The sequence below is a fragment of the Melopsittacus undulatus genome, chromosome 4 (assembly GCF_012275295.1).
Source record: "Melopsittacus undulatus isolate bMelUnd1 chromosome 4, bMelUnd1.mat.Z, whole genome shotgun sequence".
In the NCBI taxonomy this organism is placed as follows: Eukaryota; Metazoa; Chordata; class Aves; order Psittaciformes; family Psittaculidae; genus Melopsittacus; species Melopsittacus undulatus.
Genome location: NC_047530.1, coordinates 28,443,071 through 28,470,883, shown reverse-complemented (window position 1 = coordinate 28,470,883; position 27,813 = coordinate 28,443,071). Strand labels below are relative to the sequence as shown.

Genomic DNA, 27,813 nt, shown 5'->3' with positions numbered 1-27,813 from the left:
ATTATCTACAACTACCTGAAAGGAAGTAGCAGTGAGGTGGGTGTTGGTCTCTAACCCTAAGCAACAAGTGGTAGGACAAGAGGAAATGGCCTCAAGTAGCATCAAGGGAGGTTTAGACTAGATAGTAAAAAAATTTCTTCACTGCAACTGAACTAACATAGAAAGTCCGATTTCCTTGTAAGAAGAACAAAACAGGAGGGTTTGGTGTGCATAACCAGTCTGCCTGTCCTGCTCTATCTTTTTTGTGTTCTGCTGTAGGGAAGCAGCCTCACAGGCACATATGTATCACTTAAAGATGTTTCAGCTACTCCCTATCTTTTATCTCAGTAATAGCTTAGGTGGCTATTACTGCTGCATCTGGTGCATGAAGCAAGCTCCAGGCAGACAAACCTTAACAAATCAACCATATAAGGTCCTCCACCCATACCTGCCTCCAGAGAGGTGGTATGCCTGTATTTGGCACAGAAACCACTATTGTTTCAGCTATTCATTACATAAACAATTTAAAAGCTTCTCTAACCACTGAAATGATGGCATTGGTTACATCATCTTCAGCCTGTTTCACAGAGGATTTGTCCTAATTCACAATAGTGTCTTTTAGAATAATCAGTCTGAGGAGTAAGGCAAGAGGGAAGAGGCAAAACATTGCATGATTCCGGCTCAGGACAGGCGTGCACTTGCAAAGAGCTGCATCCATGGAACAGTTCCTGCCAGAGGTGCAATTACAACCTGGAATGGTAACCCTGCCCCAACACCTGCACAGATGGAGTTATACAGACTATAAAGGTGCTTTCTTCTGGTGCAGTTCATCCCTCCTCCCATGCTGGAAGTTGTGCAAGAGCATTCACATTAGAGCTGTCACTCATTGGAAGGAATGAAAAGCAACACACCTAATGCAGATGAGCTACAGGTGCTCCTCGATGGAACTCTCCTGTAACTCCAGCCCCCCACCACTGCAAGGACAGTTTGTGTTTTACTTTTGCACATAACTGGTTTACAGCTATAGTAAGTACTTAGCACTAAAGGTCAAAACAAATGGATAAGCCATAGGGCTTGCACTTTCACCACAGCTGTGAAGCAAGATGCTTTTGAGTGAAGCACAAACAAAGCTCCTTTATTCCCATCTCACATATGTGTCCAAAAGAGCAAGTCGTCTTTCTCCCAGAGACTCCTGGGCCAGAAAGCTGTGGAGTAAGAGTGGGAAAGGGAGGAAACTAGAAGATACTGTCCTCTCTTTTCTTCTCCAAATGATGGAATCTCAAAAATGCTGACTCTCTCCACTGCTACTTTTAGGTTCATTACAAATGCGAACTTCTTCAGTGAAAATAAATTAGGTATTTTCTGACCCTAAGTTTTCTTGCAAAATAGTAGAAAACAAAAGCAATTACAATGAGCTCTGGTATCTAGGATATTTACTTTGCCACAGCCCAGGACCTGGAGGGGAAGCAATGCACTTAAGGAATTGCCTGTATTTCATAAACAGCTCTTAAAATGGGATGGCATACAAACATTGTGGGGCAGTGTTGGAAGACACAACACTCAGTATGACTACAAAACCTAGCAAATGCAGATGTCTGCATTCCCCTAAGCACTTCTGTTATCTAGGTAAACACATTTTGAGATTTAACAGTTTAAGTAACTGGCAGCCTAATAGCTGATTAGAAGGCTCCATAACAACTCATGATAGCTGCAATAATATGTCAGCATAGGTTTTACCCCCAAAACTCATACCAGACTCTGGGTGGCAAAGGCAGCAAAAGTCAAAAAAACAAAATCTCATCCGCAATATGCATACCTGCATGACAACCTAGAACAGATGTATGGAATGCCAAAGAATTCATATGGTAGAATTCCTTTCCTTGCAGCAAAATACAACAAAAGTACATTTGAACTAGCTAACTTTCTTGGACCCTGCTTTCCCCTGCAACTGCATCTGCCTTCCTGCCAAAACTAGGTGTTTTTTTAATATACATATATATTCTTAAATAGGAACTAAAACACTGTCCCCAAGAGCAAATAGCATCAGCAAATTACCCAGTACAAGTAATTAGTTGGTGTGATACACTTTTCTCCTTCCAGAAAACCAACACTAATTGCCCAATACTGAAGTAACTGCATTTTATCTCCTAGCAAATGCTTATGAGGATTCCCAAATCAGCAATTAGCATCTGTCCCATTGTGCTTCTCTGCCTAATATCTTATGCAAATTATACAATTTATAGCTTTAGATGTAATGTGCAGTTGCCTAACGCCTTGAGGCATGAGGAGCCTCCTGATTCAGGAATGCATCCCTTGACTACCTCACCCTCATGAAACAAGTAACAAACTCATTCCCCAGATTTCTCTACCATGGAGAAAATACTTGTTCCTGCAGCAGGACATACACATGAACAGGTGCAGCCAGCCCACAGCTCCTCTCTCAGCACCCAAAAAATCAGAATGAGGTCAGCTTCGGCCCAAAGTCAGACAGCCAGAGTAATAGGACTGTGTCCAGCTAAAACACGCTGCTTTTTGTAAGGGAGCACAGCCAAACATGTTCAGGTCTGGCTGTCCTGACCCATGGAGACTTTGCTCAGTGGAAGCCCAAGACTACTCGGACTGCTTACCCCTTATGCTAGCACATGTAAGTATATATCCTACAGGACTCCCTGTGTGTTGGCCCCACATGGGACAGATATCTATTAACACTTTAGCCAGACTTCATTAAGCTCCCTGGCTCAAGCTGTCAGTAGCTGATGTTTTTTATTCTGAAGGACAATCAATATCAGAAAATACTGGTCTGGAAAGGTTACCAGGTTACCTAGCCCAGTCCCACTGCGCTCCTGCAAGACTAAATGCTCCTAACACAAACATTGGCAGATGCATGTCTATCTAGCCTGCTCCTAAAATCTCCAGTACATGAGGTTTGAAACTATTCTGTTAAGTTTGTCCCAGTACTACAGTAGCCTTGTGACCAAAAATCTTATCATACTTACCTCCTCCTCAAGGTGTTCAAACAGCATACTCACAGGCTTAACAATTGCTGACTAACCCTGAGAAGTTTCCCCTGGTGAAGCAGGAAAGTTCAGCTGACATAGTTCAGCTGACATTTCACAGATCAACAGAGTAAGCAGGGGTGTCATCAAAGCCCTGAATCTCAACAAGAGAAATCAAAACTACCTGATTCCTGGCCCTGAGGCTCTGTGTGCTACATTTCTTCAGAAACATGAGGTAATGCAAGTCAAACTGAACTAATAGAAAAATGCAAGCATCCCTTCAAATTTGGCTTAAATGAAATTGCATCAGCAATACAGATCCTAAAATGTCAGAGTCATGTAGATGGAAAAAAAATATCAGAGAGGAACCCATGTATGCCTGAGACTGGTGGATCTTGAGCTCACATCTAGGTTTTTGGGTGCAACAACTGATACAGGCTTGCTGGAAGCTGACACAGTGCTTTTAGGGGTTGTGAAAAGCAAGCAAAGTAAAAGGAGTAAGTTTCATGTAAATAAGTGCACGTTGTGCTCCACAGTAAATTATACAAATGAAATGTTTCCTCAGGAAATACATAAAAGATTTGCATCAGCTTGGTTATGTAAGCAGTGAGATCAATAAAAGACAGTAAGCACATCATAACTGATTGTTGCTCCATATTTATTCACTCATCTTTCTAGCTCACTACCTTTAGATTTAAATGTGGAAGGTTAATTGAGGTAATATTCATTGAATGTTTGCATATTCTTGTATAAAGAATTCCAAAGTTTATCTTTCCATCCCAAAAGGATGGATGTTGATCTAAGACATTCAGTCTTCTTAACCATCTTAAGATATTAAGTCTTCTTAGTCATCTAAGAGTAACAAGTGACAGGACAAGAGGTAATGGCCTCAAGCTGTGTCCAGGAAGGTTTAAACTGGATATCAGGAAAAATTTCTCTACAAAGAGGTTGATCAGGCATTGGAACAGGTTTCCCAGGGAAGTGGTGGAGTCACCATCCCTGGAAGTGTGCAAAAACCATGTAGATGAGGCCCTCAGTGACATGGTTTACTGGTAGACTTGGCAGTCCTGGAGTAATGGTTGGACTTGATGATCTTAAAGGTCTTTTCCAACCCAGTTGATTCTATGCCTTGCCCACAGTGCTGTATGTAGAATAATCATATTATGTATGAACCAGAACTTATCACAGGTTGGGGCTCATATTCAGCCTCCCTACTACTTACCTAGATAGGCATCTTGTCAATACACCAGCAACTAAATAAGCTGGTGCGATAGAATAAGCTCTCAGTTTTAAGTGAAGAAATTGTTTCAGTGGAGTTCGATTTTCCTCACAGATAACCAAGACTGCACTGGACCTTCCAAAATTAATAAAATACAAACCAGAAAGGACAAAGCTCTTCCTGAACATTAACATCTTCCCTTGCCTTCCTAGTATGTTCAGTGTCCCTTGGTCAAAAGAAGGGCCTCATTCAAAGTATGTATATACTCTTTGTCCATAGACATATGGCGCATAGAGATCTGCAAGACTGACACTGCATCTCTGTAGCAAATATTTCACTGTTGGCTGGCACTCAATCAGAGACAGAGTAAGCACCCCCATGGCATCCACAAACTCATTAAGAAGGACTTGGAATATGAAGACTCCCCTTGTGCAGGAATTCCAATGCTGTATCTAAAGTTAACATGCTCAGTAACAGCCAAGTGCTCCCTTCTCTCCTTGGCCCAGCAGACACTAAAGCATCTGGCAGCTGAACTGCAGCACACGGGAAAGGCTGCAGCTCTTCTGATCGTGGAGCAGGCTTGTTTAGGGTGGGCAGGTAGGTGAGACCTGTGAAACACTCGTTGTTCAGTCATTTTCATATTTACATGGGAAATAAATTTTGCAACTGGTCAGTTTTCCTCATGATTTTGCCAGGCAGCAAGGGAGGAAATGAAACAAAAAGTTTTAAAAGTTGACAAGTCCCAGTGTGCTAAGAAACACCTTACCCTAGACAACACACCAGTGTGATCCAGAGGATTACCTCCTTGATCCTAATAGGAAAACTTTTTCAAGGGTGTTCAGGACCACTAAGTCCCTGCCCTGTATTATGAGTGCCTGCCCTGTGATGCCACGGTTCAGTCCCCTCAGGCACACCCCCTTGCCCACAGGGTCTTGTGTGGGCTTTAGCAGAAGAGAGCACTGAAGAGGAGTCATAACCACATCATCCAGCCTTACTTCTGGAAGAGTAACAGCTTTAACATATACCTGAAGTTCCCATTTCTCATAATAATTAATAAAAAATCCTAAAACTTTATTCACAATATGTTATAAGTGCCAGAACAGTATTACTTGTGCCATGTATGAAGACAGGCTGAGAAAGTTGGGTCTGTTCAGCCTGGAGAAGAGAAGGCTGCGTGGAGACCTCACAGCAGCCTTCCAGTATCTGAAGGGGGCCTACAGGGATGCTGGGGAAGGACTATTCATTAGGGACTGTAGTGATAGGACAAGGAGTAATGGGTTGAAACTTAAACAGCAGAGGTTTAGACTTGATATAAGGAAGAATCTTTCCTGTTAGGGTGGTGAGGTACTGGAATGGGTTGCCCAGGGAGGTAGTGAATGCTCCATCCCTGGCAGTGTTCAAGACCAGGTTGGATGAAGCCTTGGGTGATATGGTTTAGTGTGAGGTGTCCCTGCCCATGGCAGGGGGGTTGGAACTAGATGATCTTGAGGTCCTTTCCAATCCTAACTATTCTATGATTCTATGATTCTATGTTCGAAAGTTATGTAGAACTAGAAAATTCTTTAAATCATCACTACAGCTTTAGCCATTCCTGCTTCCTGGGAGACAAGAAATGAACACAGGAATTATCAAACCAAATGAGACCACAGTTGAGTTGATGCCATGTCAGCTCCGTTTCTGAAACTGGACAGTGGATTTCAAATAAGAGGAAAGAATATTTATTGTCCACACACATAGCCCAAGTTAGGGAGTTCAGGGTTAATAAACAGAGTCTCTTTCTAACACCCAGCAGTCAGTACCATATACTCCTAACCATAACAGTTTGTAAAGCCTTTAAACCTACCTGTGAATGTTTTCTACCTTTTTCAGTCCAGCTGTAATCTTAGTTTATAGTTTACGGCAAATGCACACATATTCAGTTGAACTGTTCTCTGACAGGGTAAGAAAGAGAAAAAGGGAACATTTTTCCATTTATTCATGTTTTGTTTACTCAGGTTTTGTTCCACCTCTGCTAGCCCAAGGTTGACCTCGCTCTCCCCTTGTGTGGCTGTCTCTTGGCACCAACCATGTCCCTTTTCTCCAGGATTCCTTTAATTTCTAATGCATGTTTTTAAATTCAGGAAAGCAGAACTGAAAACAGTCTTCAGGGGAAAGAAAGTGCTTTATTTCCATAACTGTATGCTCAGTATCTTCAATGCTATTTTTGGCCATCATAATCTTTTTGTTTGGTTCTGTTGGCATGTTCTCTTTTGACTACTGAGGCAGAGGGAGCAGAAGTTTCCAGCGAGCTACCCACTGTGACGCCAAGGTCTTTCCTGAGCAGTTAGTCAATGTAGAAGTTAACAATGCATGAGCTGTCCATATTATTTCTTTATGGGCCCAAGGGACTGCAATAAACTGTATCTATCATCATTCTGACTTCTTCACTGACTTTTGGTAGACCCATCTGATACTGATGTCTTCCATTGCCTAGAAAAAAACTAAACACACTGGACTTATCTGAAAAGTCTGCCATCCTGTGTACATCTGCCTTTTCCAGAATTATTAATAAATGTCCTGGAATGCCACTAGTATGGGATGCTTGACTTGCCACATTTAAAGCAGTTTATTTATCTCTGTCTCTGGTCTGTGTCTCACACTTTCTGATGCTTAAGTTTACTTAACATCCACCCTCCAAAGAGTCATTTTTAATTTATTTTTGCAAGTTATTTCAGTGTGCTAACTTGTGTCCAGCTATTCAATCTGTAGCTGACAGCTTCAAAGAACTATAATAATCCAGAAGGCCTAAAGGCAACCAGAGCAACATGACCACGGTATGCCATTCGAGGACACACAATTTCTACTATTCAGACTATTTTAACTCCATTTAACAAGCAGTGTTTCACTCTCAGTGTGCAGAACTAAACAAGCTGCATGTTTCCCTACAAATGCCACAAGTTCTAAAACATGCTCCACATACAGCTTATCCACAAAATAGAGTATGAAAGGATGCAATGTATGTCTGTAACCCTATCTTTCTTTTCAGTGTAGCATCTTTCAGTTTTCACTGAGCTAGGCTGTATTCTGCAGAACCAGTTTTGTTTCCTTTACAGAAATGCAGTATAGAGACCTGAACCATGATTACTGACACTCCAGAAGAGCTGTCTTCATACAGCCATACCAGCCTAGGGATGCATTTGGATTTGTTTCCACCCCATACACAGTGTTTACTAAAACCACTATCAAAAGAACGATACCCCAAATAGGAAGAAAAGCAAGATGTTAGTGGTGCAGTGTACCAAATGACAGTAATAAGTAAATGACCTTACCTACAAAGACTATCTAGCAAATGACCATTGAGGTTTGGATCCACTCAATCATAAACTAACCAGCACAAGAAGAAACTTGGATCATCTCAAGTCCCTCTCATCAGCCTTTATACTCACAGCCTCTCCTGCTCTAGCTTCAGAAAGCCATTTGGAAAATTCATGAGATAGAACCAATTACTGACATCAAGGAACATAAAGGTACTCAAACTTTAATTATTTTATTTGCTGATACACTCAGATGTTGTGACAGTTACACAAAGCCAGTAGATTAGTGAAACAGGAGATGAGTCCTTTTAGACTGGATGTTAGTGGCCTTGGTAAAGGAAAGCATCCTCTTCATGGATCTCTCAGGTACTGTTATCTGCTTACCCCATGCAATCCTGATAAAGCCTTAAGGTATTGCTGGACTCTTCATGAGGATAGATTAGAATCTAACCAGGGGTCTCACATGTTGGCTAGATACTTGTTTGAGGAAATGTGAGGGGTGCTACTTTTCTTGTCCATACTAGACTACTGTAAGACATACAAACATAGAATAGTTTGGGTTGGAAAGGACCTTTAAAGTTTATCTAGTCCAACCCCCCTGCAATGAACATCTTAAAATAAACTGCTTCTTCAGCAGCAAAAGTGACATACAGAATCATATTCTACTAGCTGAGTCCTGGTTTCCAATTCAGATGAAAGATTCTCTTTTGCAAGACTTATTTCTTGAACTCTGATCTTCTACTCATACAACAAGTATGAGTAGAAGCATCAGCTACTTACTGCAAAAAGTATTCCCAGTTAAGTTTCACACTGAAACCGTGAGCAATTTATCTTTCATTGCTCCGTCCTTAATTTTTCTAGCACTCAGATACTTGAGAAAAGTATCTTCTGTTGTTGGATGCTAGCCAAGGAAATTTCTGCTCAGGAGGATCAGAATAACTTGAAACAACTGTGCTGGAATTTAAAACATCTGGTTAATTCAGTGAAGACTTCCTCATGACAAGAAGAATCCCTGCTCCTCCTTTCCTAATTCCAGAGAGACAATAACCATCAAAAATTAATCCATGTTCTGTTCTTATACCCAAACTGATGCATTAGGAATGCCTCATGACAATGGAGTGCAGTCATGGCTTGTATCTTTACCGCGTTAAAGCAGATTTGGTCATTCTTCAGATCCACCAAACCCCCAGACACAAAATTCATAGAAGCTCTTGCTTATTTTGAAAGCTCAGGGACTATCAAGACTACTAGGATCAAAGATGAAGATTGTTTGTTGGTTCAAGAAGTTCTGGCTGGCACACTGGGAGACAAAAGGATAAAAATGTTTTCTGTATTATTCTCTGGGCTTTGTGTCTTTTGGACAGCAGTCAGCTTGAACAATCCCATGCTGATGTGTCTTAGCAGGCCAGAAACAGCCTGAGAGCAGACTGCCATTCCTGGTTAAAAGAACAGGGACTGTGCGTATCATTTCCGCAGGGATCTCCAGCTTTCTGATCCCACCTACCTATACCAGGATAGAGCTGACAGCTCAAAATAAAGAAAACCTGGGAAAGGAGAAGCAAGAAGGAAAGGGAGAGTCTGTCCATGTTTTCTGTTTATAAATGCCTAACTTTCAGCATTCTTACCTTAGAAAATCCTTTTGTAAACTACCTTAACAAGAACAAACAATGATACAAGAGAGATTTCAGCTCCCTTTTAGGGCTTTCCATGTTCTTTGCCTGCTACTTCTCTCAGGACACGATTAGTCCTTTGGAAGCAGCTGCCTTCTTTAGATTTCAAAGCCAGAGCTTGTTTATTGTAACACCAACGTGTCTGTGTCTCTTTGTCAACCCCCTCCTAGATGAATGAATGCGTCTTTATGAGAAAGGCATCAGGTGACACCTCCCTGGGTCAAAAGTCCCAGAGTCATTCCAGTTTGACAGAGCATGGCTGAGAGCTACCAAGTGCTGACAGCCGGGGCACACAGCACTGCCACGTGCAGCACTGCTGCGTGCTGATGCATTTGGACAAGCTCCTTCCAGTTACAGCAAATATTAATTCCATTCGTTACTCCTCTCCATGCATGCGCACAAGTTTTCAGACCAAAATGAAAATGCAGTGAGTGAACACGCACCACACTTGGATAGAGGTAATGAGATATCTGTTCTTGCTGTAAAGAAAGCATACAATCAACAAGGGAGACTTCTGCATTGAAAAACTGGTGTGGTTATTGGCAGTAGCTAACATCAGCTCTCTAACTTATATGTCCCTACAGAAACAAGTGAGCCTCAGGTGGGTGATTTAGAGCCTTCAAATTAAAACCAAATTTTTCATTTCATTATAATAGCAGCTTCAAATACAGATAGAGGTGCCTGAAGTTGACCTGTATGACTATTCTTCTACCTCCCCTCTGACCAAAACTGGTATGAAAAGTAGGCCACAGAGAGTAGAGGACACAGTTTCAAAAGGGGAATGCCTAGAGCTATGTATATACAGCTATTTTCAGGCACTTTTAACTTGGTGGCCTGATTTTGAGAAGTTCCGAGTATGTACCACTCCAGAAATGTACATGTTCCATAACTTACAAAAAAATAAAACCTAACTACCTACTTTGGCCTTGAACTGGAAATATCCAGTCTTCTAATCAACAACAGGTCTACAATTTCTGTTAAAAGGATACCTACACAGACTGCTTGGCATCAGAGACTCACTATATTAGGGTATGTGTATCTGGAAAAGAGGTTTCTGCACTGTGACATCTAAAGGAAAAGACAGGTCAAGTGTCACTAGAAGAGAGAGATACACAGGGATGACACGCTGTGCCCAAGGTCATGTAGCAAGTCAGAACCAGGACCAAGCAGAAACCCCTGAGCCCCAGATCAAGTGCCTTACCCATTACATCATGCTGAGCCTTGCTCCTAGTCACAAAAGATACTTGCAGCTGTTCAAGGAGTTATTTCTAAGTCAGACAGACAGAATCTAGTAAGAAATGTAGGGAAAATAAAAGGATGACATAATCTGATCTGCAATATACCCCCAAATCAGAAAGGGGTGCACACAGCAGCAACTGCATCTCATATAATAGTAAACAATCAAACATAAATTATTACATGCTGGGATTAAAACATCACAGCTAAAGAGCTTTATACTGTTTAGTGTCCCAAGAGAATAGATCCCATACTTCAAAAAAGATGTTAGAAGAGAGAGAAATTCAGGAGTCACAGTTTGGCCCATCACGAATTCTCTCATCTAAGGGAATCCTACAAAGACCAGGTTTTGTACAAATTTTAGATTTGGAGTTAAATTTAAGAATCTAAGACCAAAGAATTTTAAAATAATGAGAAAAGCCAGGTGGAAGTGGTTAAAGAAATTAACTCCAGGGTCTGCAATATCTGAAGGTCAAATATTATTGAAGAAACCTGCAAGTCACTTGAGACAGCAAAGGAAGCCAAGTAGCCGATGGGAGCACTGACTAGGTAGAGCACTGAGCAAGTAGCATGTTTACATTATTTTTCATTTGAAATCCTCCAGTTTAGATTCCTAATTGTAAGATATGTGGGGAATTTTAAAAGCTTTTAATCTTTAAAACTAAGTATGTAATGTAAAAAGGTTAGCTAGTGCCTAGTCACAGTGATTATCTGTTATCACCGTAGGCATAACCTAAAAAGTCAGATCTTGAATTCCGAGGCTGTAGGATCCCAGCTTTTCAACACAAGATCAGAGAATTTAATTGTTTTTCATGAGGTTAAAGCTTAAAACTGACACAGCTCCAGCCATAAAATATCCTGCTAAAACAAAATTTCTGTTAAATAATGCTCCTACTCTTTCCCCAGACATTACAGGACCTGATCTAGAGCACTGTATCAGAAGCATTTCTTTACAGATAAGTAAACAAAGCAATACGGCTGCTAAGAAAACTCAACAGCTATGCAAAAAAGCTATTCAGTAATTTATTTCCACATATATCTGCCAGCTATGTAGAACACACACTAGGAATGCAACCTTTATTTTCTCAAACCTTAGTAAAAAGACTCAGGAGTGAAGATTTCAGAAGCACTACCTCTTTTAGAGCTTGCATTCAACATAACAGAGAACAGGAAAAAGAAGAAGTCACAGCCCTGTCAAGACTATTGCTTTAAAAAAAGAATTCACAGAAATCAATGCTAAAATATCTCTTACAGACTTTTTTTTCCTCCTACTTCCTTCCAAGGGAGATATCACTATGTATACTGAAGAAAATAATCTCTGCAAAGTCACCTAGCAACTGCTACAGCTGCATGCTAGCACACTAGGCTCAAGGTGAATCCTGGAGCAGATCACCCAGAGAGGTCCTACAGTCTTCACCTGTGGACACACACAAAACCCAACTGGATAGACTTGGGGAACCTGCTCTATAATACACTTCTTTGAGCAGCAAGTTGGACTATATGATCTCAAGAGGTCTCTTCCAACATCAAGGATTCTGCAAATCTGTGAACTTTGTATTTCTGCAAGGACTGAGTGATTACAGTTGTCAGTCTAGGACATGGAAAGTTCCCCTGCTTTCCTTCAGACTACATGTACAGTTCCTGCCTAGTACTCAGTTCTCCTCCACCTCTGTTCCTTTAGTGGCTGCAGAAACTCTGTGGTGGCAGAAACAAGAACTGTGCCATAAAGTGCTCTTCCAATCCATTCTCAGGAACCTGGATCAAAGTACTTATCACTCATACACCTGACTCCATAAAGAGAGAGCTACAGGACTTTCAGAAAGCCTAACAATATCCAGATACCCAGTTTTAAACACATTAAATACAGATTTCCCTTTTTCAGGAAGCATGGAGAATTCACTATCAAAAGGGCAGGCAAGGCATTAACTTGAACATCTGAAGGATAATTACATTTAAAATCAAGCTGTTTATAGAACATGGGTCCCTAATGCTGCAGAACACTGTCACCTTAGCAACATCTGCCATTTTCAAAGGTGCAGGCAACAGAGGGAGGAAGCAGCATGCAAACTGGAGTTGGCAGAGCATGTGGTCATCCTCCCTTTAACTCAACTGATGCAAGTCTTTAGTTATACAGTTCTTCTAAGGTCTACAAGGATAAAATGAAGCATAAACTGAAGATCATAAATAGACTATACTTCATTTATAGTTACTTTAAAACATAATTCAAATAGATGTGATGATCACCCTGAATCCAAAACTGGTCTATAAACAAACACTGAATTTTCTTTTGAAAGACTTTCAACAGCAGATTTCTCCTTACACACATTCACAACTTACACTGAACTTGGCTCTCCAGTTACAGCTAAAGACTAGCACTATTTTGTGGCACTGACATCCATTTTGAAATTCCAGAACAAAAAAAGATGTGGCTTCTACGACTTCATGCTATTCACAGATGTATTACTTCTTGTTCGAGTTTCCTAAGTGCTCATGGCCTTGGGGTACGACATGACAGCTGCAAGTAGAAAACACAATTTAGCAAGAGAAAACAAGTAGAAGGGAAAAAAAACCCATGACACTGTCTAGAGGGATGCAACATTATTCTCACTGCAGATCATTATATGCAGTAATAGAGAGGCTGATCTACTTAGGCCAGAATAAGAAGATAGACAATTACTCAGCTCCCCTGAGATTTCCCCTGCAGAATACAAAGTTGGTTCAAGGTGTCTGTCATGATATTTCTGATGAAGAGACAGAAGATGAGATGGAAAGAGGGTATAGAGGACAATGATGACACAGGGACAGGGGAAATATGGTCACCTAACACTGCATCAGCCACTGAGAACAGGTGAAGCTTTTTCTTACCTCATTTCTCTATTTTATTAATAGCTTCTCTTTAAAGTGTCAGTTTTAACTGAATACAAGCTTGCCTTTTTCTTTTTCCTCCTTAAGCATTTATTTCTTTTTCATATCAGTTTGAACAGAGGAGGTCAAAATATGCACAAGACAGACTACTCACATAGATGGAATGCTCTCCAAACCAGATTGTAATAAATAATAGTAATTGTAAACAGCAACGATACTGATAGAAATTTAGGAAAAATAAACAAACCCACAAAACAAACCACATCCCCCCCCAAAAAAAAAAAAATTCCACAACCCACCCTCCTGAGCATCTCCACTGCTAGAACGAAATCCTAACTACTTTCTCAGATCACAAGTTTCCCTTGGCACCTCTCTCCTGTTCACAACTACCTATAACCACTCCATACCAAAATCCGTTTAAACTAACTGAGCATTCTCTCCTAAAGAGATTCCAAAAGACAAGGGAGAGTGCTGTGAATTATTAGTTTTATTTTTACATAAAGACACTGCTGATGGGGCCAGGCAGGTCAGATGCAAACAGCATGTCTATAAATTCACAATTATAAAAATACAAATTGATAAGCTTCTTATCTGCCAATCAGGATAGTGGTAACGCAGTCACAATGGTAATTCCAGTAACACCCAACTAGAACACAGTTCAGCAAATGGGATTTCTCCAAGTACAGTCATGTACATGAAACAATTACTTCAAGAGCTATTCTAGATTTAAACTCAAAAGCCAACAAATTATTAAAGAATAAGATAGTCAGCAACAGAAAGGGAATGAAAGGCTAAAAGCCCAACAGTTCCAATGGTTAAAATAACAATAAGGTATTAGAATTACTCAGGTTGAAAAGGCACATCTTCTAAACATGAGAATACAACTCAAACGATGCCAATTATAGACAACAGTCTGTCAGGTAACTAGCCAACAACAGAAATGCATTTATGTTACTCCTAGCAATTAACTTGTGCAATAGGCTTCCAGTACTTCTAAAAGATTTCTTTTAGAATCTCTATTGACAATTCTCTATTGACAAATTTAATTCTTTCAGTCCTTTCCAAAACCAATGTTATTTCTTCCATAAATCTCCCCCAGATTCAGGCCTCAGGATCCTTATGTTAAGTGGCTGAGTTCCTACAGTCATTTCAATTCACCAGCATGCACAAAAAGAAAATGTTTCCAGAAGATTTCTGGGAATGCTCACTGTAGTAAATATGCTCCCCATTAAATCCACATCGTATTTTTAACCAGATGCAAACCTCCTTTGTATACATGGAAAAAGAACACGAGGTTCCAGAGGGCAATCCTGTGACACAGGAATGCTTCAGTTTTGTGCTCCCATGGCGAGACAGAATGCAAGGAGCCTAAAACCCTGTAACTTCAGACCTCACCTCCAGCTACTTCCTTTTCTAGTCACAACAAAAACCTTCAGGGAGAGCAGGTATCTGCCTACCTTGCATGTATGCCTCTATTTGCCGAATTAGCTCATAAGACTTGGATCGGTCCAGAAGTGTGCGAATAGCTGGAAGAGGGTCCAGGATAATGGTTTCTGGATGAGCATCAATATACTCCTGGGGGAAAAAAAAATAGAGGGGAAAAATAAAAGTCATTAGGTTGGCTAAAGAGTGTAGAAAAATAATGAGGTGGGGAAAAGAATAGGCCAAGTTAAAATCCTCAAGCCTTCTCTTTAAAGGAAGCCAAACAGACATGAGCAACACACAAAGTCACTAGATAGTCTGGACACTGATATTTGAAACAAACACAAGCATGACAGGTAACTGTTTTAGGATGTCAAATTTCTCCTGTGGACTTGCTATGAGCAGCAAAACCCACCCTGCAGTCACATCAACTCAGAAGGGAGACAGTAGTTAAGTGCCCCAGTAACAGCTGTGAGCAGGGCTAAGAAAAGCAATTAGAAGAAAGATGACACACAGCTATACTGAGGTCAGCCTTGCATCAAATTACAATTACTACACCTGAACACCACAACTATCTGAACTAAGCTCAGAACTACATCTGGGCGCTTTAATATTGTTATTATTGCTGTCCTTTATATGAGCTGAAGACAGTGTTATGAGCTGGACGATAAGGGCTGGATTTTTTTTTGGCAGAGTTGAAGAGATTGCTGCTTCACTGTGTATTCATTGAGCTTTGAAAGTATCTATCTTGATGCTTCTCTAAGATCATACTCTCCTATCTTGACTACAAGAACAAATTAAAGTTAATGCTGTCATGAATCTTCATCTTGGGACTTCAATGTGTCATGACTGCACTATTGCGTTGCGGCCATCAACACAGACACAGCTGCCAGGTATTGCCCTTGCAAACCTAACAAAACTTCCTTCTCGGAACAAAAGCTGAGTTACTTCATCATTGCCCCAACACAGAATCATAAAGTCAATGGAACAAACAAGAATCCATCTTACCCTATCCAAAATCAGACAAACATTTCCTAACTTAACATCTGTTGTACCAAATTTCCCAAAGCATCTTTACATTTACACTCATTTATTTAAATCCATTCATGCAAATGCATGGTAAATGCTCCTGCAAGTAATGGACTTCCATGAAGTCTTACTACCCTTGAGTTGATTACTTCAGAGAACAAAACATGCTCCAAAAGATACTTGGTCATATTGTGAGGTGGCCTCAGGAGATGCACTTTGCTAGACACCAAGCTAGAGAGAAAGGAACAGCATCATCTATTCCCAGCAAGAGATTTTGTGCCAGACACTGACTGAAGAAGCAGGGTTCCTCCCTCCGCTCCTCCTAGCCTGGCAAACTGTTGCTGCTTTTTTTTTTTTTGTAGTCTGAACTGATGGCTTTCTAAAGGGGATTATTCTTTTGAGGCTAAGAGGATCCAGCATTGGGGTTTAATTAACCCGTTGCATCACCCACAGCAAACAAGTAGCTTTCCTTCACAGGACATGAGGCGCCTTTCAGTAGCAATACGTGTCTGACGTACTTAATAATCCCTGCAGAACACAAACAGTGAATTCCCCAAAGATATGCTCAACCTTGCTGCTACCCATGAAAAGTAAGGGACAGAGCCTTTTGCACAGCCAGTCAAGACTGTCAAACCCAGAGGCTGTCTCACCTTTGCAGTGTAGCCTGCATGAAAAGCTGCTTCAACTCACTGGAGCAGAAGCCGGTCTCATTTCACATCATTCATACCCAGAACATACATATAACTGTTTTCATGAGTCTCCTCCCCTCAGGACTTCAGAGTCTCAAGCAGAGCAGTCAGCTTTCAAATACGGAACAGCTGGGGATTTTTTAAGATGTGGAGTAACTTGTTACCTAATGCATCTTAAACATCTATGCATATGTGCTCTTATACGCAGCAGCTAAAAGACACCTTGTGGAGCTAGGATGATCCAGTGATGAGGCCATTAGTTTAAACCTGGTGATCATGAAACTGTACTTGAGCATTTCAACATATGAAAAACATAACAACACACCATGTTAGCCCCTCTAAGCCTCAGCTTAAAAGATAAGAGAGCTACCACTGTATGCATCTTCCTGAGAGCAGGGAAAGGTTGAACAGCTGGTAAGTATACACAGTAACCAGACTGAGCAAGCCACAGCTGTAAAACATGATGTCAGCAGAGGTCTGACAGCAAGCCTCCTGCAGTGTTTCTGATGCAGGTACTACCTCTTCCTTTCACACTGTGCTGATTACTCCTTTGTCTTGACCAGTCTCTGGTTCCACCTTGAGTTCAAGCTCCTCATACTTCCATCCTGGCCCAGCTAATACTAATCCTTCCCCTCACATATACATTTGTCCTGCCTGCAGCCTTCACCCCCCTTTACTCCCCTCCAAGGAGGGAATGTTTTTTGTCTCTTGCTCCTTGTGCACCTGCCCAAATCTTTCTGATGCTCACATCGGCACTGAGGACTAATCTCACCTCCCTGGGTTAGGCGCATTCCATTTTTTATTTTGGCTTATGTTACTCTAAGGATTTCCAGAGAGCCTTGCTTTTTCACACTTTCTATAAGGAACTTCACTGTGCTTTATTTATTATGATAATAGCTCAAAACTGCATTAAAAGATCATCCAAGCAGTAAGTTTGACACAGCATAAGAAAGTTTAAAAGGAATGAAGGCATGATCCCAAGGCCACTGTATACCAGGCAACATGTCAACAGAAGTGAGCATCTTAGCTGACTTTCCAGTGACCTATTTCTCATCTTACTGCCTTGAGGAGCCTCCAAATACTCTGTAGGTGAAGGAGGAGCTGAAGGATGTTTTCCAAAAGCCATTTAGAGTCTGGAGGACTTTAACAGACTACTATAATGTCAAGAAGAATTGCACTGGGTGTAAGGTGACAAACCTACACACACACAGGTGACTGGCCTGTAATTCCCTGGGTCATCCATTTTCCCCTTCTTGAAAATGGGGGTTATATTTCCCTTTTTCCAGTCATCAGGAACTTCACCTGTCTGCCATGATTTTTCAAATATGATGGTCAGTGGCTTTGCAACTTCATTTGCCAGCTCCTTCAGGACCCGCGGATGGATTTCATCAGGTCCCATGGACTTGTGTACATTCAGGTTCTTAAGATGGTCTCGAACCAGATTCTCTCGTACAGTGTGCCCAAGGTCTAGGTTTTCACAGTCCCTGCGTCCGCCTTCCAAGACTCGGGTGCTGCGGTCAGAGCCTTTGCCAGTGAAGACCATGGCAAAGAAGCCATTCAGAACCTCAGCCTTCTCCAAGTCCTGTGTAGCCAGTTCTCCCGAAAGTTTCCAGAGGGGGCCTACATTAGCCTTAGTGTTTTTTTAGCCGCTACATACATATAAAATCCCTTCCTATTATCTTTAACATCCCTTGCCAAGTTTAGCTCCAATTGGGCCTTAACTTTCCTAACTTGGTCCCTAACTACCCTGACAACATCCCTGTATTCATCCCAGGCCACCTATCCTTGCTTCTGGGAGCAGATTCTCTTGGAAGGCATGCTAGGGCACATGAAAAACAACAAGGTGCTTAGTGACAGCCAGCATGGCTTCACTAGGGGAAAATCCTGCCTGACCAATTTGGTGGCCTTCTATGACCGGGCTACAAAAGTGATGGACAGGGGTGGAGCAGTTGACGTCATCTACCCGGACTTGTGCAAAGCTTTCGACACTGTCCCACATGACATCCTTGTCTCTAAATTGGAGTGTCATCAATTTGATAGGTGGACCACTCGGTGATAAAGAACTGGCTGGATGGTCGCATGCAAAGAGTTGTGGTCAATGATTCAATGTCCAGCTGGAGATCAGTAACGAGTGGTGTCCCTTAGGGGTCAGTGTTGGGACCGGTCTTGTTTAATATCTTTGTCACTGACATGGACAATGGGATTGAATGTGCCCTCAGCAAGTCTGCCGATGACACCAAGCTGTGTGGTTCTGTTGATACGCTGGAAGGAAGGAATGCCATCCAGAGGGACCTTGACACACTTGTGAGGTGGGCTGATGCCAACCTCATGAAGTTCAACCATGCCAAGTGCAAGGTCCTACACCTGGGTCGGGACAATCCCAGGCACAGCTACAGGTTGGGCAAAAAGGAAATTCATGGTAGTCCTGTGGAGAAGGACTTGGGGGTGTTAGTCAATGAGAAAATGAACATGAGCCAGCAGTGTGCACCCAGAGCCCAGAAAGCCAACCGTATCCTGGGCTGCATCAAAAGGAGCGTGACCAGAAGGTCAAAGGAGGTGATCCTGCCCCTCTACTTTGCTCTCGTGAGCCCTCACTTGGAGTATTGTGTGCAGTTCTGGTGTCCTCAACATAAAAAGGATATGGAAGTGTTGGAACAAGTCCAGAGGAGGGCCACGAGGATGATCAGGGGACTGGAGCACCTCCCATATGAAGACAGGCTGAGAAAGTTGGGGCTGTTCAGCCTGGAGAAGAGAAGGCTGCATGGAGACCTCATAGCAGCCTTCCAGTATCTGAAGGGGGCCTACCGGGATGCTGGGGAAGGACTATTCATTAGGGACTGTAGTGATAGGACAAGGGGTAACAGGTTGAAACTTAAACAGCAGAGGTTTAGACTGGATATAAGGAAGAAAATATTTACTTGTAAGGGTGGTGAGGTACTGGAATGGGTTGCCCAGGGAGGTAGTGAATGCTCCATCCCTGGCAGTGTTAAAGACCAGGTTGGATGAAGCCTTGAGTGATATGGTTTAGTGTCAGGTGTTCCTGCCCATGGCAGGGGGTTGGAACTAGATGATCTTGAGGTCCTTTCCAATCCTAACTATTCTATGATACTATGAACATTAGATTTCTTTATGAAACAAGGAAGTTTCTCAGCATCAAACCTTTGTTGAGTACTATTCTACATCTCTCCTCCATACACAGGCCTAGGTACTTGGGCAGGCAGAGGGCACAAGAATGGTAAAATTCAGAAATGTCAGCAGGGCAGTGAACATCTGCATCACCTGCGTAAGGAAGGGACTAGGACCTTAAGTACATGTCTCCTAGAGCTACTCTGGGGACAGGCTACAGATCTCCCACTTAAAATGAATCCAGAAATGGTCTCCCCTTTGAAGCAAATAAGTCAATCAATGAAGAACAAGGTCAATGTATTTGCACAGGTCATCTCCACTTGAACCCACTTAGTGGGTAAGTGCTGAAGTTGTTTAGGGAACAGAAACATCAAAACAGCACTCCAATCTTTACAACTCTGCTCTTCTCAGTATACTGTATTGCTTGGATTTCCATCACAAAGCACACTAAGCCATCACTGAATGTGATGAATGTGAAACTGCAGATTGGAAACCTCTTGAGGTAGCCTGAGTAGCAGCACTCTTGCCATGGCACAGAATTACTCCACTACCAGAAATACAGATCTGGATAAACATCACGGGTTTGTGTCCAAGAACTTTGGCAGCAGATGAGCTACTGTAGATATGATCATGAAAATGGAGCAGTTGCAGAAGAGAAACATTGAAGCTTTCAGTACAGCACCTTTCAACTTCGAATATTGAAATCTTCTCTGTTCATTCCAACAAAACTACTCTGTACTCTCCTTTGGTAGATTTACCTAGGACTGGTATCCAACAGCAGACTTCAGCAACCCAGGCAACAATCTGGAGGATATTTAGGCTTCCCAACAATATTTTGAAAAGGCTCTGTCCTTGGGCTGCAGTTCAGCTTGACCTAGACAACATCAATGTTTTCCTCTTCCTAATCTTTGACATAATAAAAGCAAACAAGAAGGAACAAGGACTTTTAGTAGATCCTCCTTTGTTTGTATTCCAGGCTTGGCATTCAGTCATGCTCTGTACCAGCCCTGTTATTGGCAGAATACCAGCAATGAAACTTGAAATCAAAGAGAGATCAAGTATTTCATGTTCCCTATTAAATACCTCTGGCTATAACCCAGATATTAAAAGACAAAAACAACAACCAAAAAAAATCCCACAAAACCCCAAAAGAAACAAAAACACCACCACCACACACAAAAAACCCAAAACCAAACCACAAATCCAAAACAAAACAAAAAAAAAAACAAAAAACCCCCACCCCCCCCAAAAAAAAAATCCAAAGCCAAACTAAAATAGCCACAACACACAATAAACAACTTCTCTTGGCAAACCTGTCAAGATGAGAATAGATGAGAGTTGCTTATCATTTTACCCAAAAAAGCAGCTATTTTCTTTAAGATATATCTATTCATATTTTAACAGGAAGTTGATACAGTATTTACTGCAATATTAAGTCATTAGATAATAAGAGAGACTCACTGACTTGATTTTATTGCTAGGTAATAAAACTTCAATGATCTTTTGTTTAGCATTAACAAAAGTTCCATATAAAAGGAAAGAAAAAAGTTAGTGAATGACACAGCAACAGCACTTGGATTTGTGTTCTCCCATGTACAGAAACACAAAGATGACTGCTTGTAACAACAGATCAACATCTTCCAGTGGGGAAACAGATGTAACGACAGACACCAGCTTGTCTAAAGAGTTTGCATCAGATTCAGACTTACAAGTTTTTTTTTTTTGTCTTAGGCTGTAACGGCTTCTTTTCACAGACACCAAAGGTAAAGGTGTAGGCAAGCCTGATCTTGAACACTTACCTCAAAACCGGCTGTCTCTGAATCTAAAAGAGATTCCTGCAGTGATTGGGATGGATGAAGGAGGCAGCAAGGTGAACTGGGGAAAGGTCTTTCCTATTACATTTCTATTCACTGAACATCTCAAAGCAGCTTTCTGAGTACTTAGCTTCTCTGTCTCGCCTTCAAAAGTCCAGCACTGCTTCACGTTGCAAATACCTACCCATAAGAAGCTATCTACCAGTTAGCACTCAAATGAAAAATTTTTAGTTAATTTTGCCTGCTTATAAGGAATTTTTCAAATGGGAAAACCATGGGTATTGGCTTTTGAATTTCAACTGTCTCATCTTGTCTGCCCAATAAGAAAAAAAATTACTAAAATTTTAAATTTTCCTTTGATTTTTCAGTTGCCTTTTCTCAGCAGAGCACATGAAAAGAAATGTGAAATGCACAGATTAGTAATTTGAGGGAGTTAGAGGGGCATTAAAAATTCACTGGCATAATCTCCATGAGTAAGTACTCAAATCATATTCTCACAGCTGAGAATTCTGAAGAAAGCAATCAGTGCAGCAAGAATAATATAGCTCTCTTTCAAGCAAGATCAACACTAACTCCTTCCCTTCCAAAATATTTCCCTAATTCTCCTTCCTTCCAGTCCCAAACCCATCTAAGGATGCTTTTAAATCTAGAATAAAAGAGCCCTTCCTGGACGTCTTCAGAGTGGGAGAGCCAACAGTCTGAGGGCAGGGGTGGGAGGAAACACTTAAAATTTTGATCAACCTGACAGCAGACGCCTAGGGCATAAAACCTGCTTCTGATCTATATTTTTAAGAAGCCTAATGCAAAGAGAAATCATTCAGAAAAAGCTCTGAAAGACAAATTAATATTATTATTGATTTTCCATCATTAGAACCATCATTTTGAGTGGAACAGACTAGCACGAAGCTGCAACGAATGAAGCTACTCAAGCCCCTGTACAGCTATTGACAAGCAGCTGCTCAGAGAGTGTTTTGCTCTAATCAAAGCATAACAAATGTTCCTCAGCCAAAACATTATCTTTTTCCAGAAAGGAGGAACTGGGGTAGTTTAGCTCTCTTTCTTACCAAGAACACTGGAACTGGAGTACAAGCAAGTGAAAGGACACCTTGAGACTGTGCTTCTTCCCACCTGATTTCTCTCCATGTTCCTCCAATCAAGAAGGAACCACCAAGGACTATAACAATTGTTACAATTACTTTTTACCAGACAATTAAGAACAGCCATTAAACAGCAAGTCAAAAAACAGGATGCTAAGAGGCTTCATAGTCTATCAGCCCCCTCCACTGGACTGTACAATGGTTCACCACAGACTCCAGAGAGCAGGCACACAGAATTATGTATACATGTTTCCTCCTCAGCTCCTGCATATGAGATGGGTCAAGGCCTCTACAATACAGTGCTGGAAAAAAAGTTGTTCTTAGAAAGGTCATAAATGAAGCTCTGCAGATAATTTCTCCTCCTGTGGTCAAGAATCTCTTGCATTCTACATCCTGGAAGACAGCTTTATGGAGCCAACAAGTATCATATTGCTGTTACACTTACAATCAACAGCAGGAAAATTTGCCCTGTTTAGTTAAGATGATCAGAGCTTTGTCATTCTATCTAATAAACAATAAGAGAACCACACTTGAGCAGGTGCCAGAAATACCACAGTGCTTAGGCAACATCACACACATACAAGTAGCTCTCTTGCCAGGTGGTCACTTCATATTTTTTAAGTTGCTCATTGGTTTTAGTTTAACAAAACCAAAACACCTATCCTACCTCACATACTTCATACAAATCACTTCTTACAATTATTTTTTTTCTATGGAACATATTTATCTTAATTTCTGATTAGTTTTCAATAGCTTAAAAATAATAGAGGGCAGATGGAGACAGACAGCAGTTTCCTGTCAGTTTCTGCCCTGTTTACAAAATTACATGAGAATACCCTTTAGGCACATTCTGGTATGTAATTCAACACTGGCAGGCCTCTCCTCTGCTTCACTGGCTCCTAGGTACACGTTTTACTACAACAAAAGTTTCCTGCATGCCAGTGATGTGGCACAACTCAGTCAGAACCAGAAGACCAAGGCCTTGGTGTATGGGGGAGAATATATCATCCAGAAGCCTGCTCACAAGGGTACAGTTCAGTCTGTACATCATGTGTTGTCATAGCTACTGAAAAGTCATACCAGAACTCCCAACATAAACAAACCAACCTTAATTCCTTGTGACAGCCATTCTGAGCTGACCTCAAGGGCTTCTCATATTAATCTCGAAAGGGAGTTAATATAATTTCTTTTAATTTACAGCTTGCAAAACAAAAGCTTAGGAATGCCTATGGGATGGTCTAGATCACACTAATGAAACCGTGGAAAAGCATGTGAGTGAACCCAAATTCCAGGACCCCCTTCTAATTCTTTAGACATTACCTTGCACTACTTCGCAGGGAGATGGCATCGTCAAAAAAAATGTATTAGATAATACAGTGTTTACTATACATTCATGAACAAATTACAGGGAGAGAAGAACAAACATCAAGTTCTCCTTTAGCGATCTTGTTTTTTTTTTTATTAATTAGTGCTTAAATTTAATTTAATATTCCTACAGATGAAGGCCTCAGCCAGCTGGGTGCAAGCATTTCACAATACCAGTTAAGCAAGTTTTTTAGCATAACCCTGCTCTCGTGAGCCCTCACTTGGCGTATTGTGTGCAATTCTGGTGTCCTCAACATAAAAAGGACATGAAACTGTTGGAACAAGTCCAGAGGAGGGCCACGAGGATGATCAGGGGACTGGAGCACCTCCCATATGAAGACAGGCTGAGAAAGTTGGGGCTGTTCAGCCTGGAGAAGAGAAGGCTGCATGGAGACCTCATAGCAGCCTTCCAGTATCTGAAGGGGGCCTACAGGGATGCTGGGGAGGGACTATTCATTAGGGACTGTAGTGACAGGACAAGGGGTAATGGGTTGAAACTTAAACAGCAGAGGTTTAGATTGGATATAAGGAAGAAAGTATTTACTTGTAAGGGTGGTGAGGTACTGGAATGGGTTGCCCAGGGAGGTAGTGAATGCTCCATCCCTGGCAGTGTTCAAGACCAGGTTGGATGAAGCCTTGGGTGACATGGTTTAGTGTGAGGTGTCCCTGCCCATGGCAGGGGGTTGGAACTAGATGATCTTGAGGTCCTTTCCAATCCTAACTATTCTATGATTCTATCAGCCCTTCTAGAGTATGTTAGGCTGAAGCTTGCCATTGTAAACAGAGCAATGCTAAACTGGAATTAAGAAGAGCATTCAAAAAGGTTAAAACCACCATCAACAGAGACATGGAATGAAAATGTAGAGAAGTCCTCGAAGCATGAGCAGAATTCGCCACTATCCTTTGTACAGAAGACATCGGTATAAGGGAATGCTCTGAATTCACGAGGTGCTTTTCACCCAATGTATTTCTGTCTTAAACAGTTCATACTATTAGTTGAACTGTATTTACCAATCAAGTCAGGAGAGAGAACTATTTATTTTCCATCTGACTTGTTCAGAGATCTATCCTCACTTCCATTCAATCTCTACTAAGTGAGCTCTGGAAAAATATATATGGAGCATGTGTTACTGTAGAGAGAGGTATTCCACTGACACATTCGCTCATTAACAGACCCACCAACAATTAAAGGGTGCTGACTTACATGCAGCATATGCCCCAGGTGTGCGAACAACCTTTGCTTTCTACAACACTTGACACAATCCAAATTTCCAGTATTATCAAAAAAAACAAAGGTTCGGTTTCCCATCAGCCTCCTGCAAAACTAGCTTCACCAGAACCACAGTATTATTTTTGCTCAAGTGCAAATATTCACAGGAAAATTATGACCATTATTAAGAAAGAGACCAATTTAGAAAAGGGTGGTATTAAGCTGAAGCACAGACGTAAGCACTCTATAGCAACAAAATAGTGGCAATAGTAACAAATGACTGAATTCCAACCCTATTATCTCGTCTCTGGATTACAGTAATTTCTGTTTCACCCTGCTGCAACCCAAACCTGTTCCAGCCCAACTTGTTTCCCCTTTTGTTCTGTGTTATTCTTAGATGGCAGCATGTTCATGTGCTGTGGAGGTATTTAGATTTATTTATCACTATGCAGATCCTACAGGAAGAATCTGACACGCTGTATCAAATACATCTGCCAGCACTTGCCATGACGTCCTGAATCAACAAATGTTCTCATCTGTCCACATTAGTCAGTGTGTCACAAGAAGCATACCCCAATCCAAAGCAATGACCCGATAACTCACCCATTTACCGTGCATGCAGCATGAGATTAAACCCAAGCTGCCAACAAAAAACTCAGGCATAGGAGACAGTGGAGGTGATATTAAGACAGATGAATTTGGCAGTATGGGAGAGAAGAACTGGGTCAGGAAACACAGAGAACAATAAGATTTGTTTGCCCCAGATCTTAAGAGAAGGTTTCTTACTGGTTTCCTTCAGAGGCCACCTTTTAAAATTACGAAAGTGTTCCTTTATCATTTTCATCAGCATTCATATAGTATACTGGCAGGAATTCTTTGGGAAAACAGTTCTCTGCACCACTATACCCTGCATATTTCTGACCTTCAGTGTAAACTTGAGGAAAGAAAAACAGGATTCTCAGTACTAGAGGACAGTCACTCACAGTAATCTTGCTATTTCAGAAATTAGCATTCCAGAAATTGGGAAGGCCAGACAGAACAGGGCCAAATTAATTTAGTGGCTTCTGTTATAGAGAGATGTATGTAAAGGACTCTGCAAACACCTCTTCCTTTTTGTGAACAGCACTCATTTTCTTGGAATGAAATCAAGACAACATTTGTTGGGAAACCAGTTCTTACTAACCTTATCGATACAATGCAAAACCTACCCAAAGGTGCAAGTCCCTTTAGACTGAAAAAATTTATTTTTGCTGGGCCATCAGTAGTAGGGCAGCAGTGTGCCAGAGAGCTCTTTTCATCAAATCTTATCAACTGCACAGGAAATACTGAATTTGCTGCACCAAGATCATCTTCCTGCTTGAAATGCATAAAGACTATTAAAGAACCACTTACCTGGAACCTTTGAACCAGCTCCAGTGACTGGCTGTCATTCTGGTCTGCTTCAAGGATAACATCTGTCAGTTTGTGTATGATCACATCCAAAGGGCCCTGATCTTCAATGGGTTTGGTGAGGTCAAGCTGAAGAAATCAGAGAGAAAACTTTCATTAACATATGGAGAATATGAGGTTTTTATTCCTACCACGGTCCAAGGTGTTGTTGCCACACAGAAGGCATTTACTTTACACACTGCTTTATTTTGGTATGTTACCCAAATTCATGAGAATTTATATTTCACTGAATGTCAGAAGACTTTACTCAGATATTTATTTATTAGCAGTACAGGTCTAATTCCATGAAAAAGCAGTTAAGTCATCAGCAAGCACACGTCATCGAAACACCTTCCTGTGCTTCACCACCCTGAGCTGCCATTTCCCTCTTCAGCTCTCTCTCTCAGTACTTAAACACACATGCAAAAGGAATGTGCTAACAAAGATGATCACCACTAATAAAAAGAACACTTACTGTGCCCTTTGCCCTTCGGGATTGCACAAAACAGCACTCAGGTAACACAAAAGCAAATGACTCAGGATCTCTGCAAAGTCATCTGCTGCAGTAACTGATATCTAGCTGGTAAGGAGTGCACTCCCATTAGCAGACCTTGGCAGTTAGCTGGATAGGGGAACAAAGATTTGGATGAGGTATGCAGAAACTGTGCACCCAACAGCATGGGAAGGCAACAAAGTGATAGCAATGGTCTGAGTCCCCAGTAACTCAGACAGGGATCTATGAGCAGAGGAACTACCTGTACTGGAAACAGACTGAGTTAAGGATCTCTTGAGAAAATCTTGATGCAAAGAAGGCTACTGGACCTGATGGGATTCATGCAAGGGTACATTGCAATGGTCAATGTAATTGTGAGGGCTTAGATTTATCAGGACATAAGTCAAAACTGTGAAGACTGCAACTAAACAAGGGGAAAAAAAATCCACCGCAAGAAGTGTCTGGTTGCAGCACGGAGTCCCACAAAACCTGTAGAATCTCCATCTTTTAAGGTTTTCAAGACCTGTCTGGACAAACCCCTAAGCAACTTAGTCTGAATTTAATGTTGAATCTACTCTGATCAAGATGATGCACTACAAACCCCTAAGATCCCTACTAAAATTAGATGATCTTAATTAGATGATCTTTAACTAGATGATCTTAAGGTCCTTTCCAACCCTAACTATTCTATGATTCTATAAGTCTTTCCTCCCATTGAATAAGTCATTTCTGCTGCTGAGACAGGCTCCTGTGAGAGGCAATAGCAGCAGACTGGTTTATTCTAATTGCTTCATTTAGTCTGTGTAAATATTATCAGAAAGTGACCTTTAACATCTACCAGCACGGTACAAAACCCTTCCCTGCACAAAAACCCTGTTTCAC

The 27,813-nt window shown here is 41.3% G+C and overlaps 1 protein-coding gene across 1 annotated transcript in view; it reads right to left on the bottom strand.

Moving 5' to 3' along the window:
* ITPK1 (inositol-tetrakisphosphate 1-kinase) overlaps positions 1–27,813 on the bottom strand; it is a 149,131-nt gene that overhangs the window by 46,387 nt on the left and 74,931 nt on the right. The window contains exons 4-5 of the mRNA XM_005149516.3: positions 26,403–26,528; positions 14,716–14,833 (exon numbers count right to left, since the gene is read on the bottom strand). Of these exons, the coding sequence (XP_005149573.1) occupies positions 14,716–14,833; positions 26,403–26,528 (244 nt within the window). The remainder of the gene's footprint in view (positions 1–14,715; positions 14,834–26,402; positions 26,529–27,813) is intronic.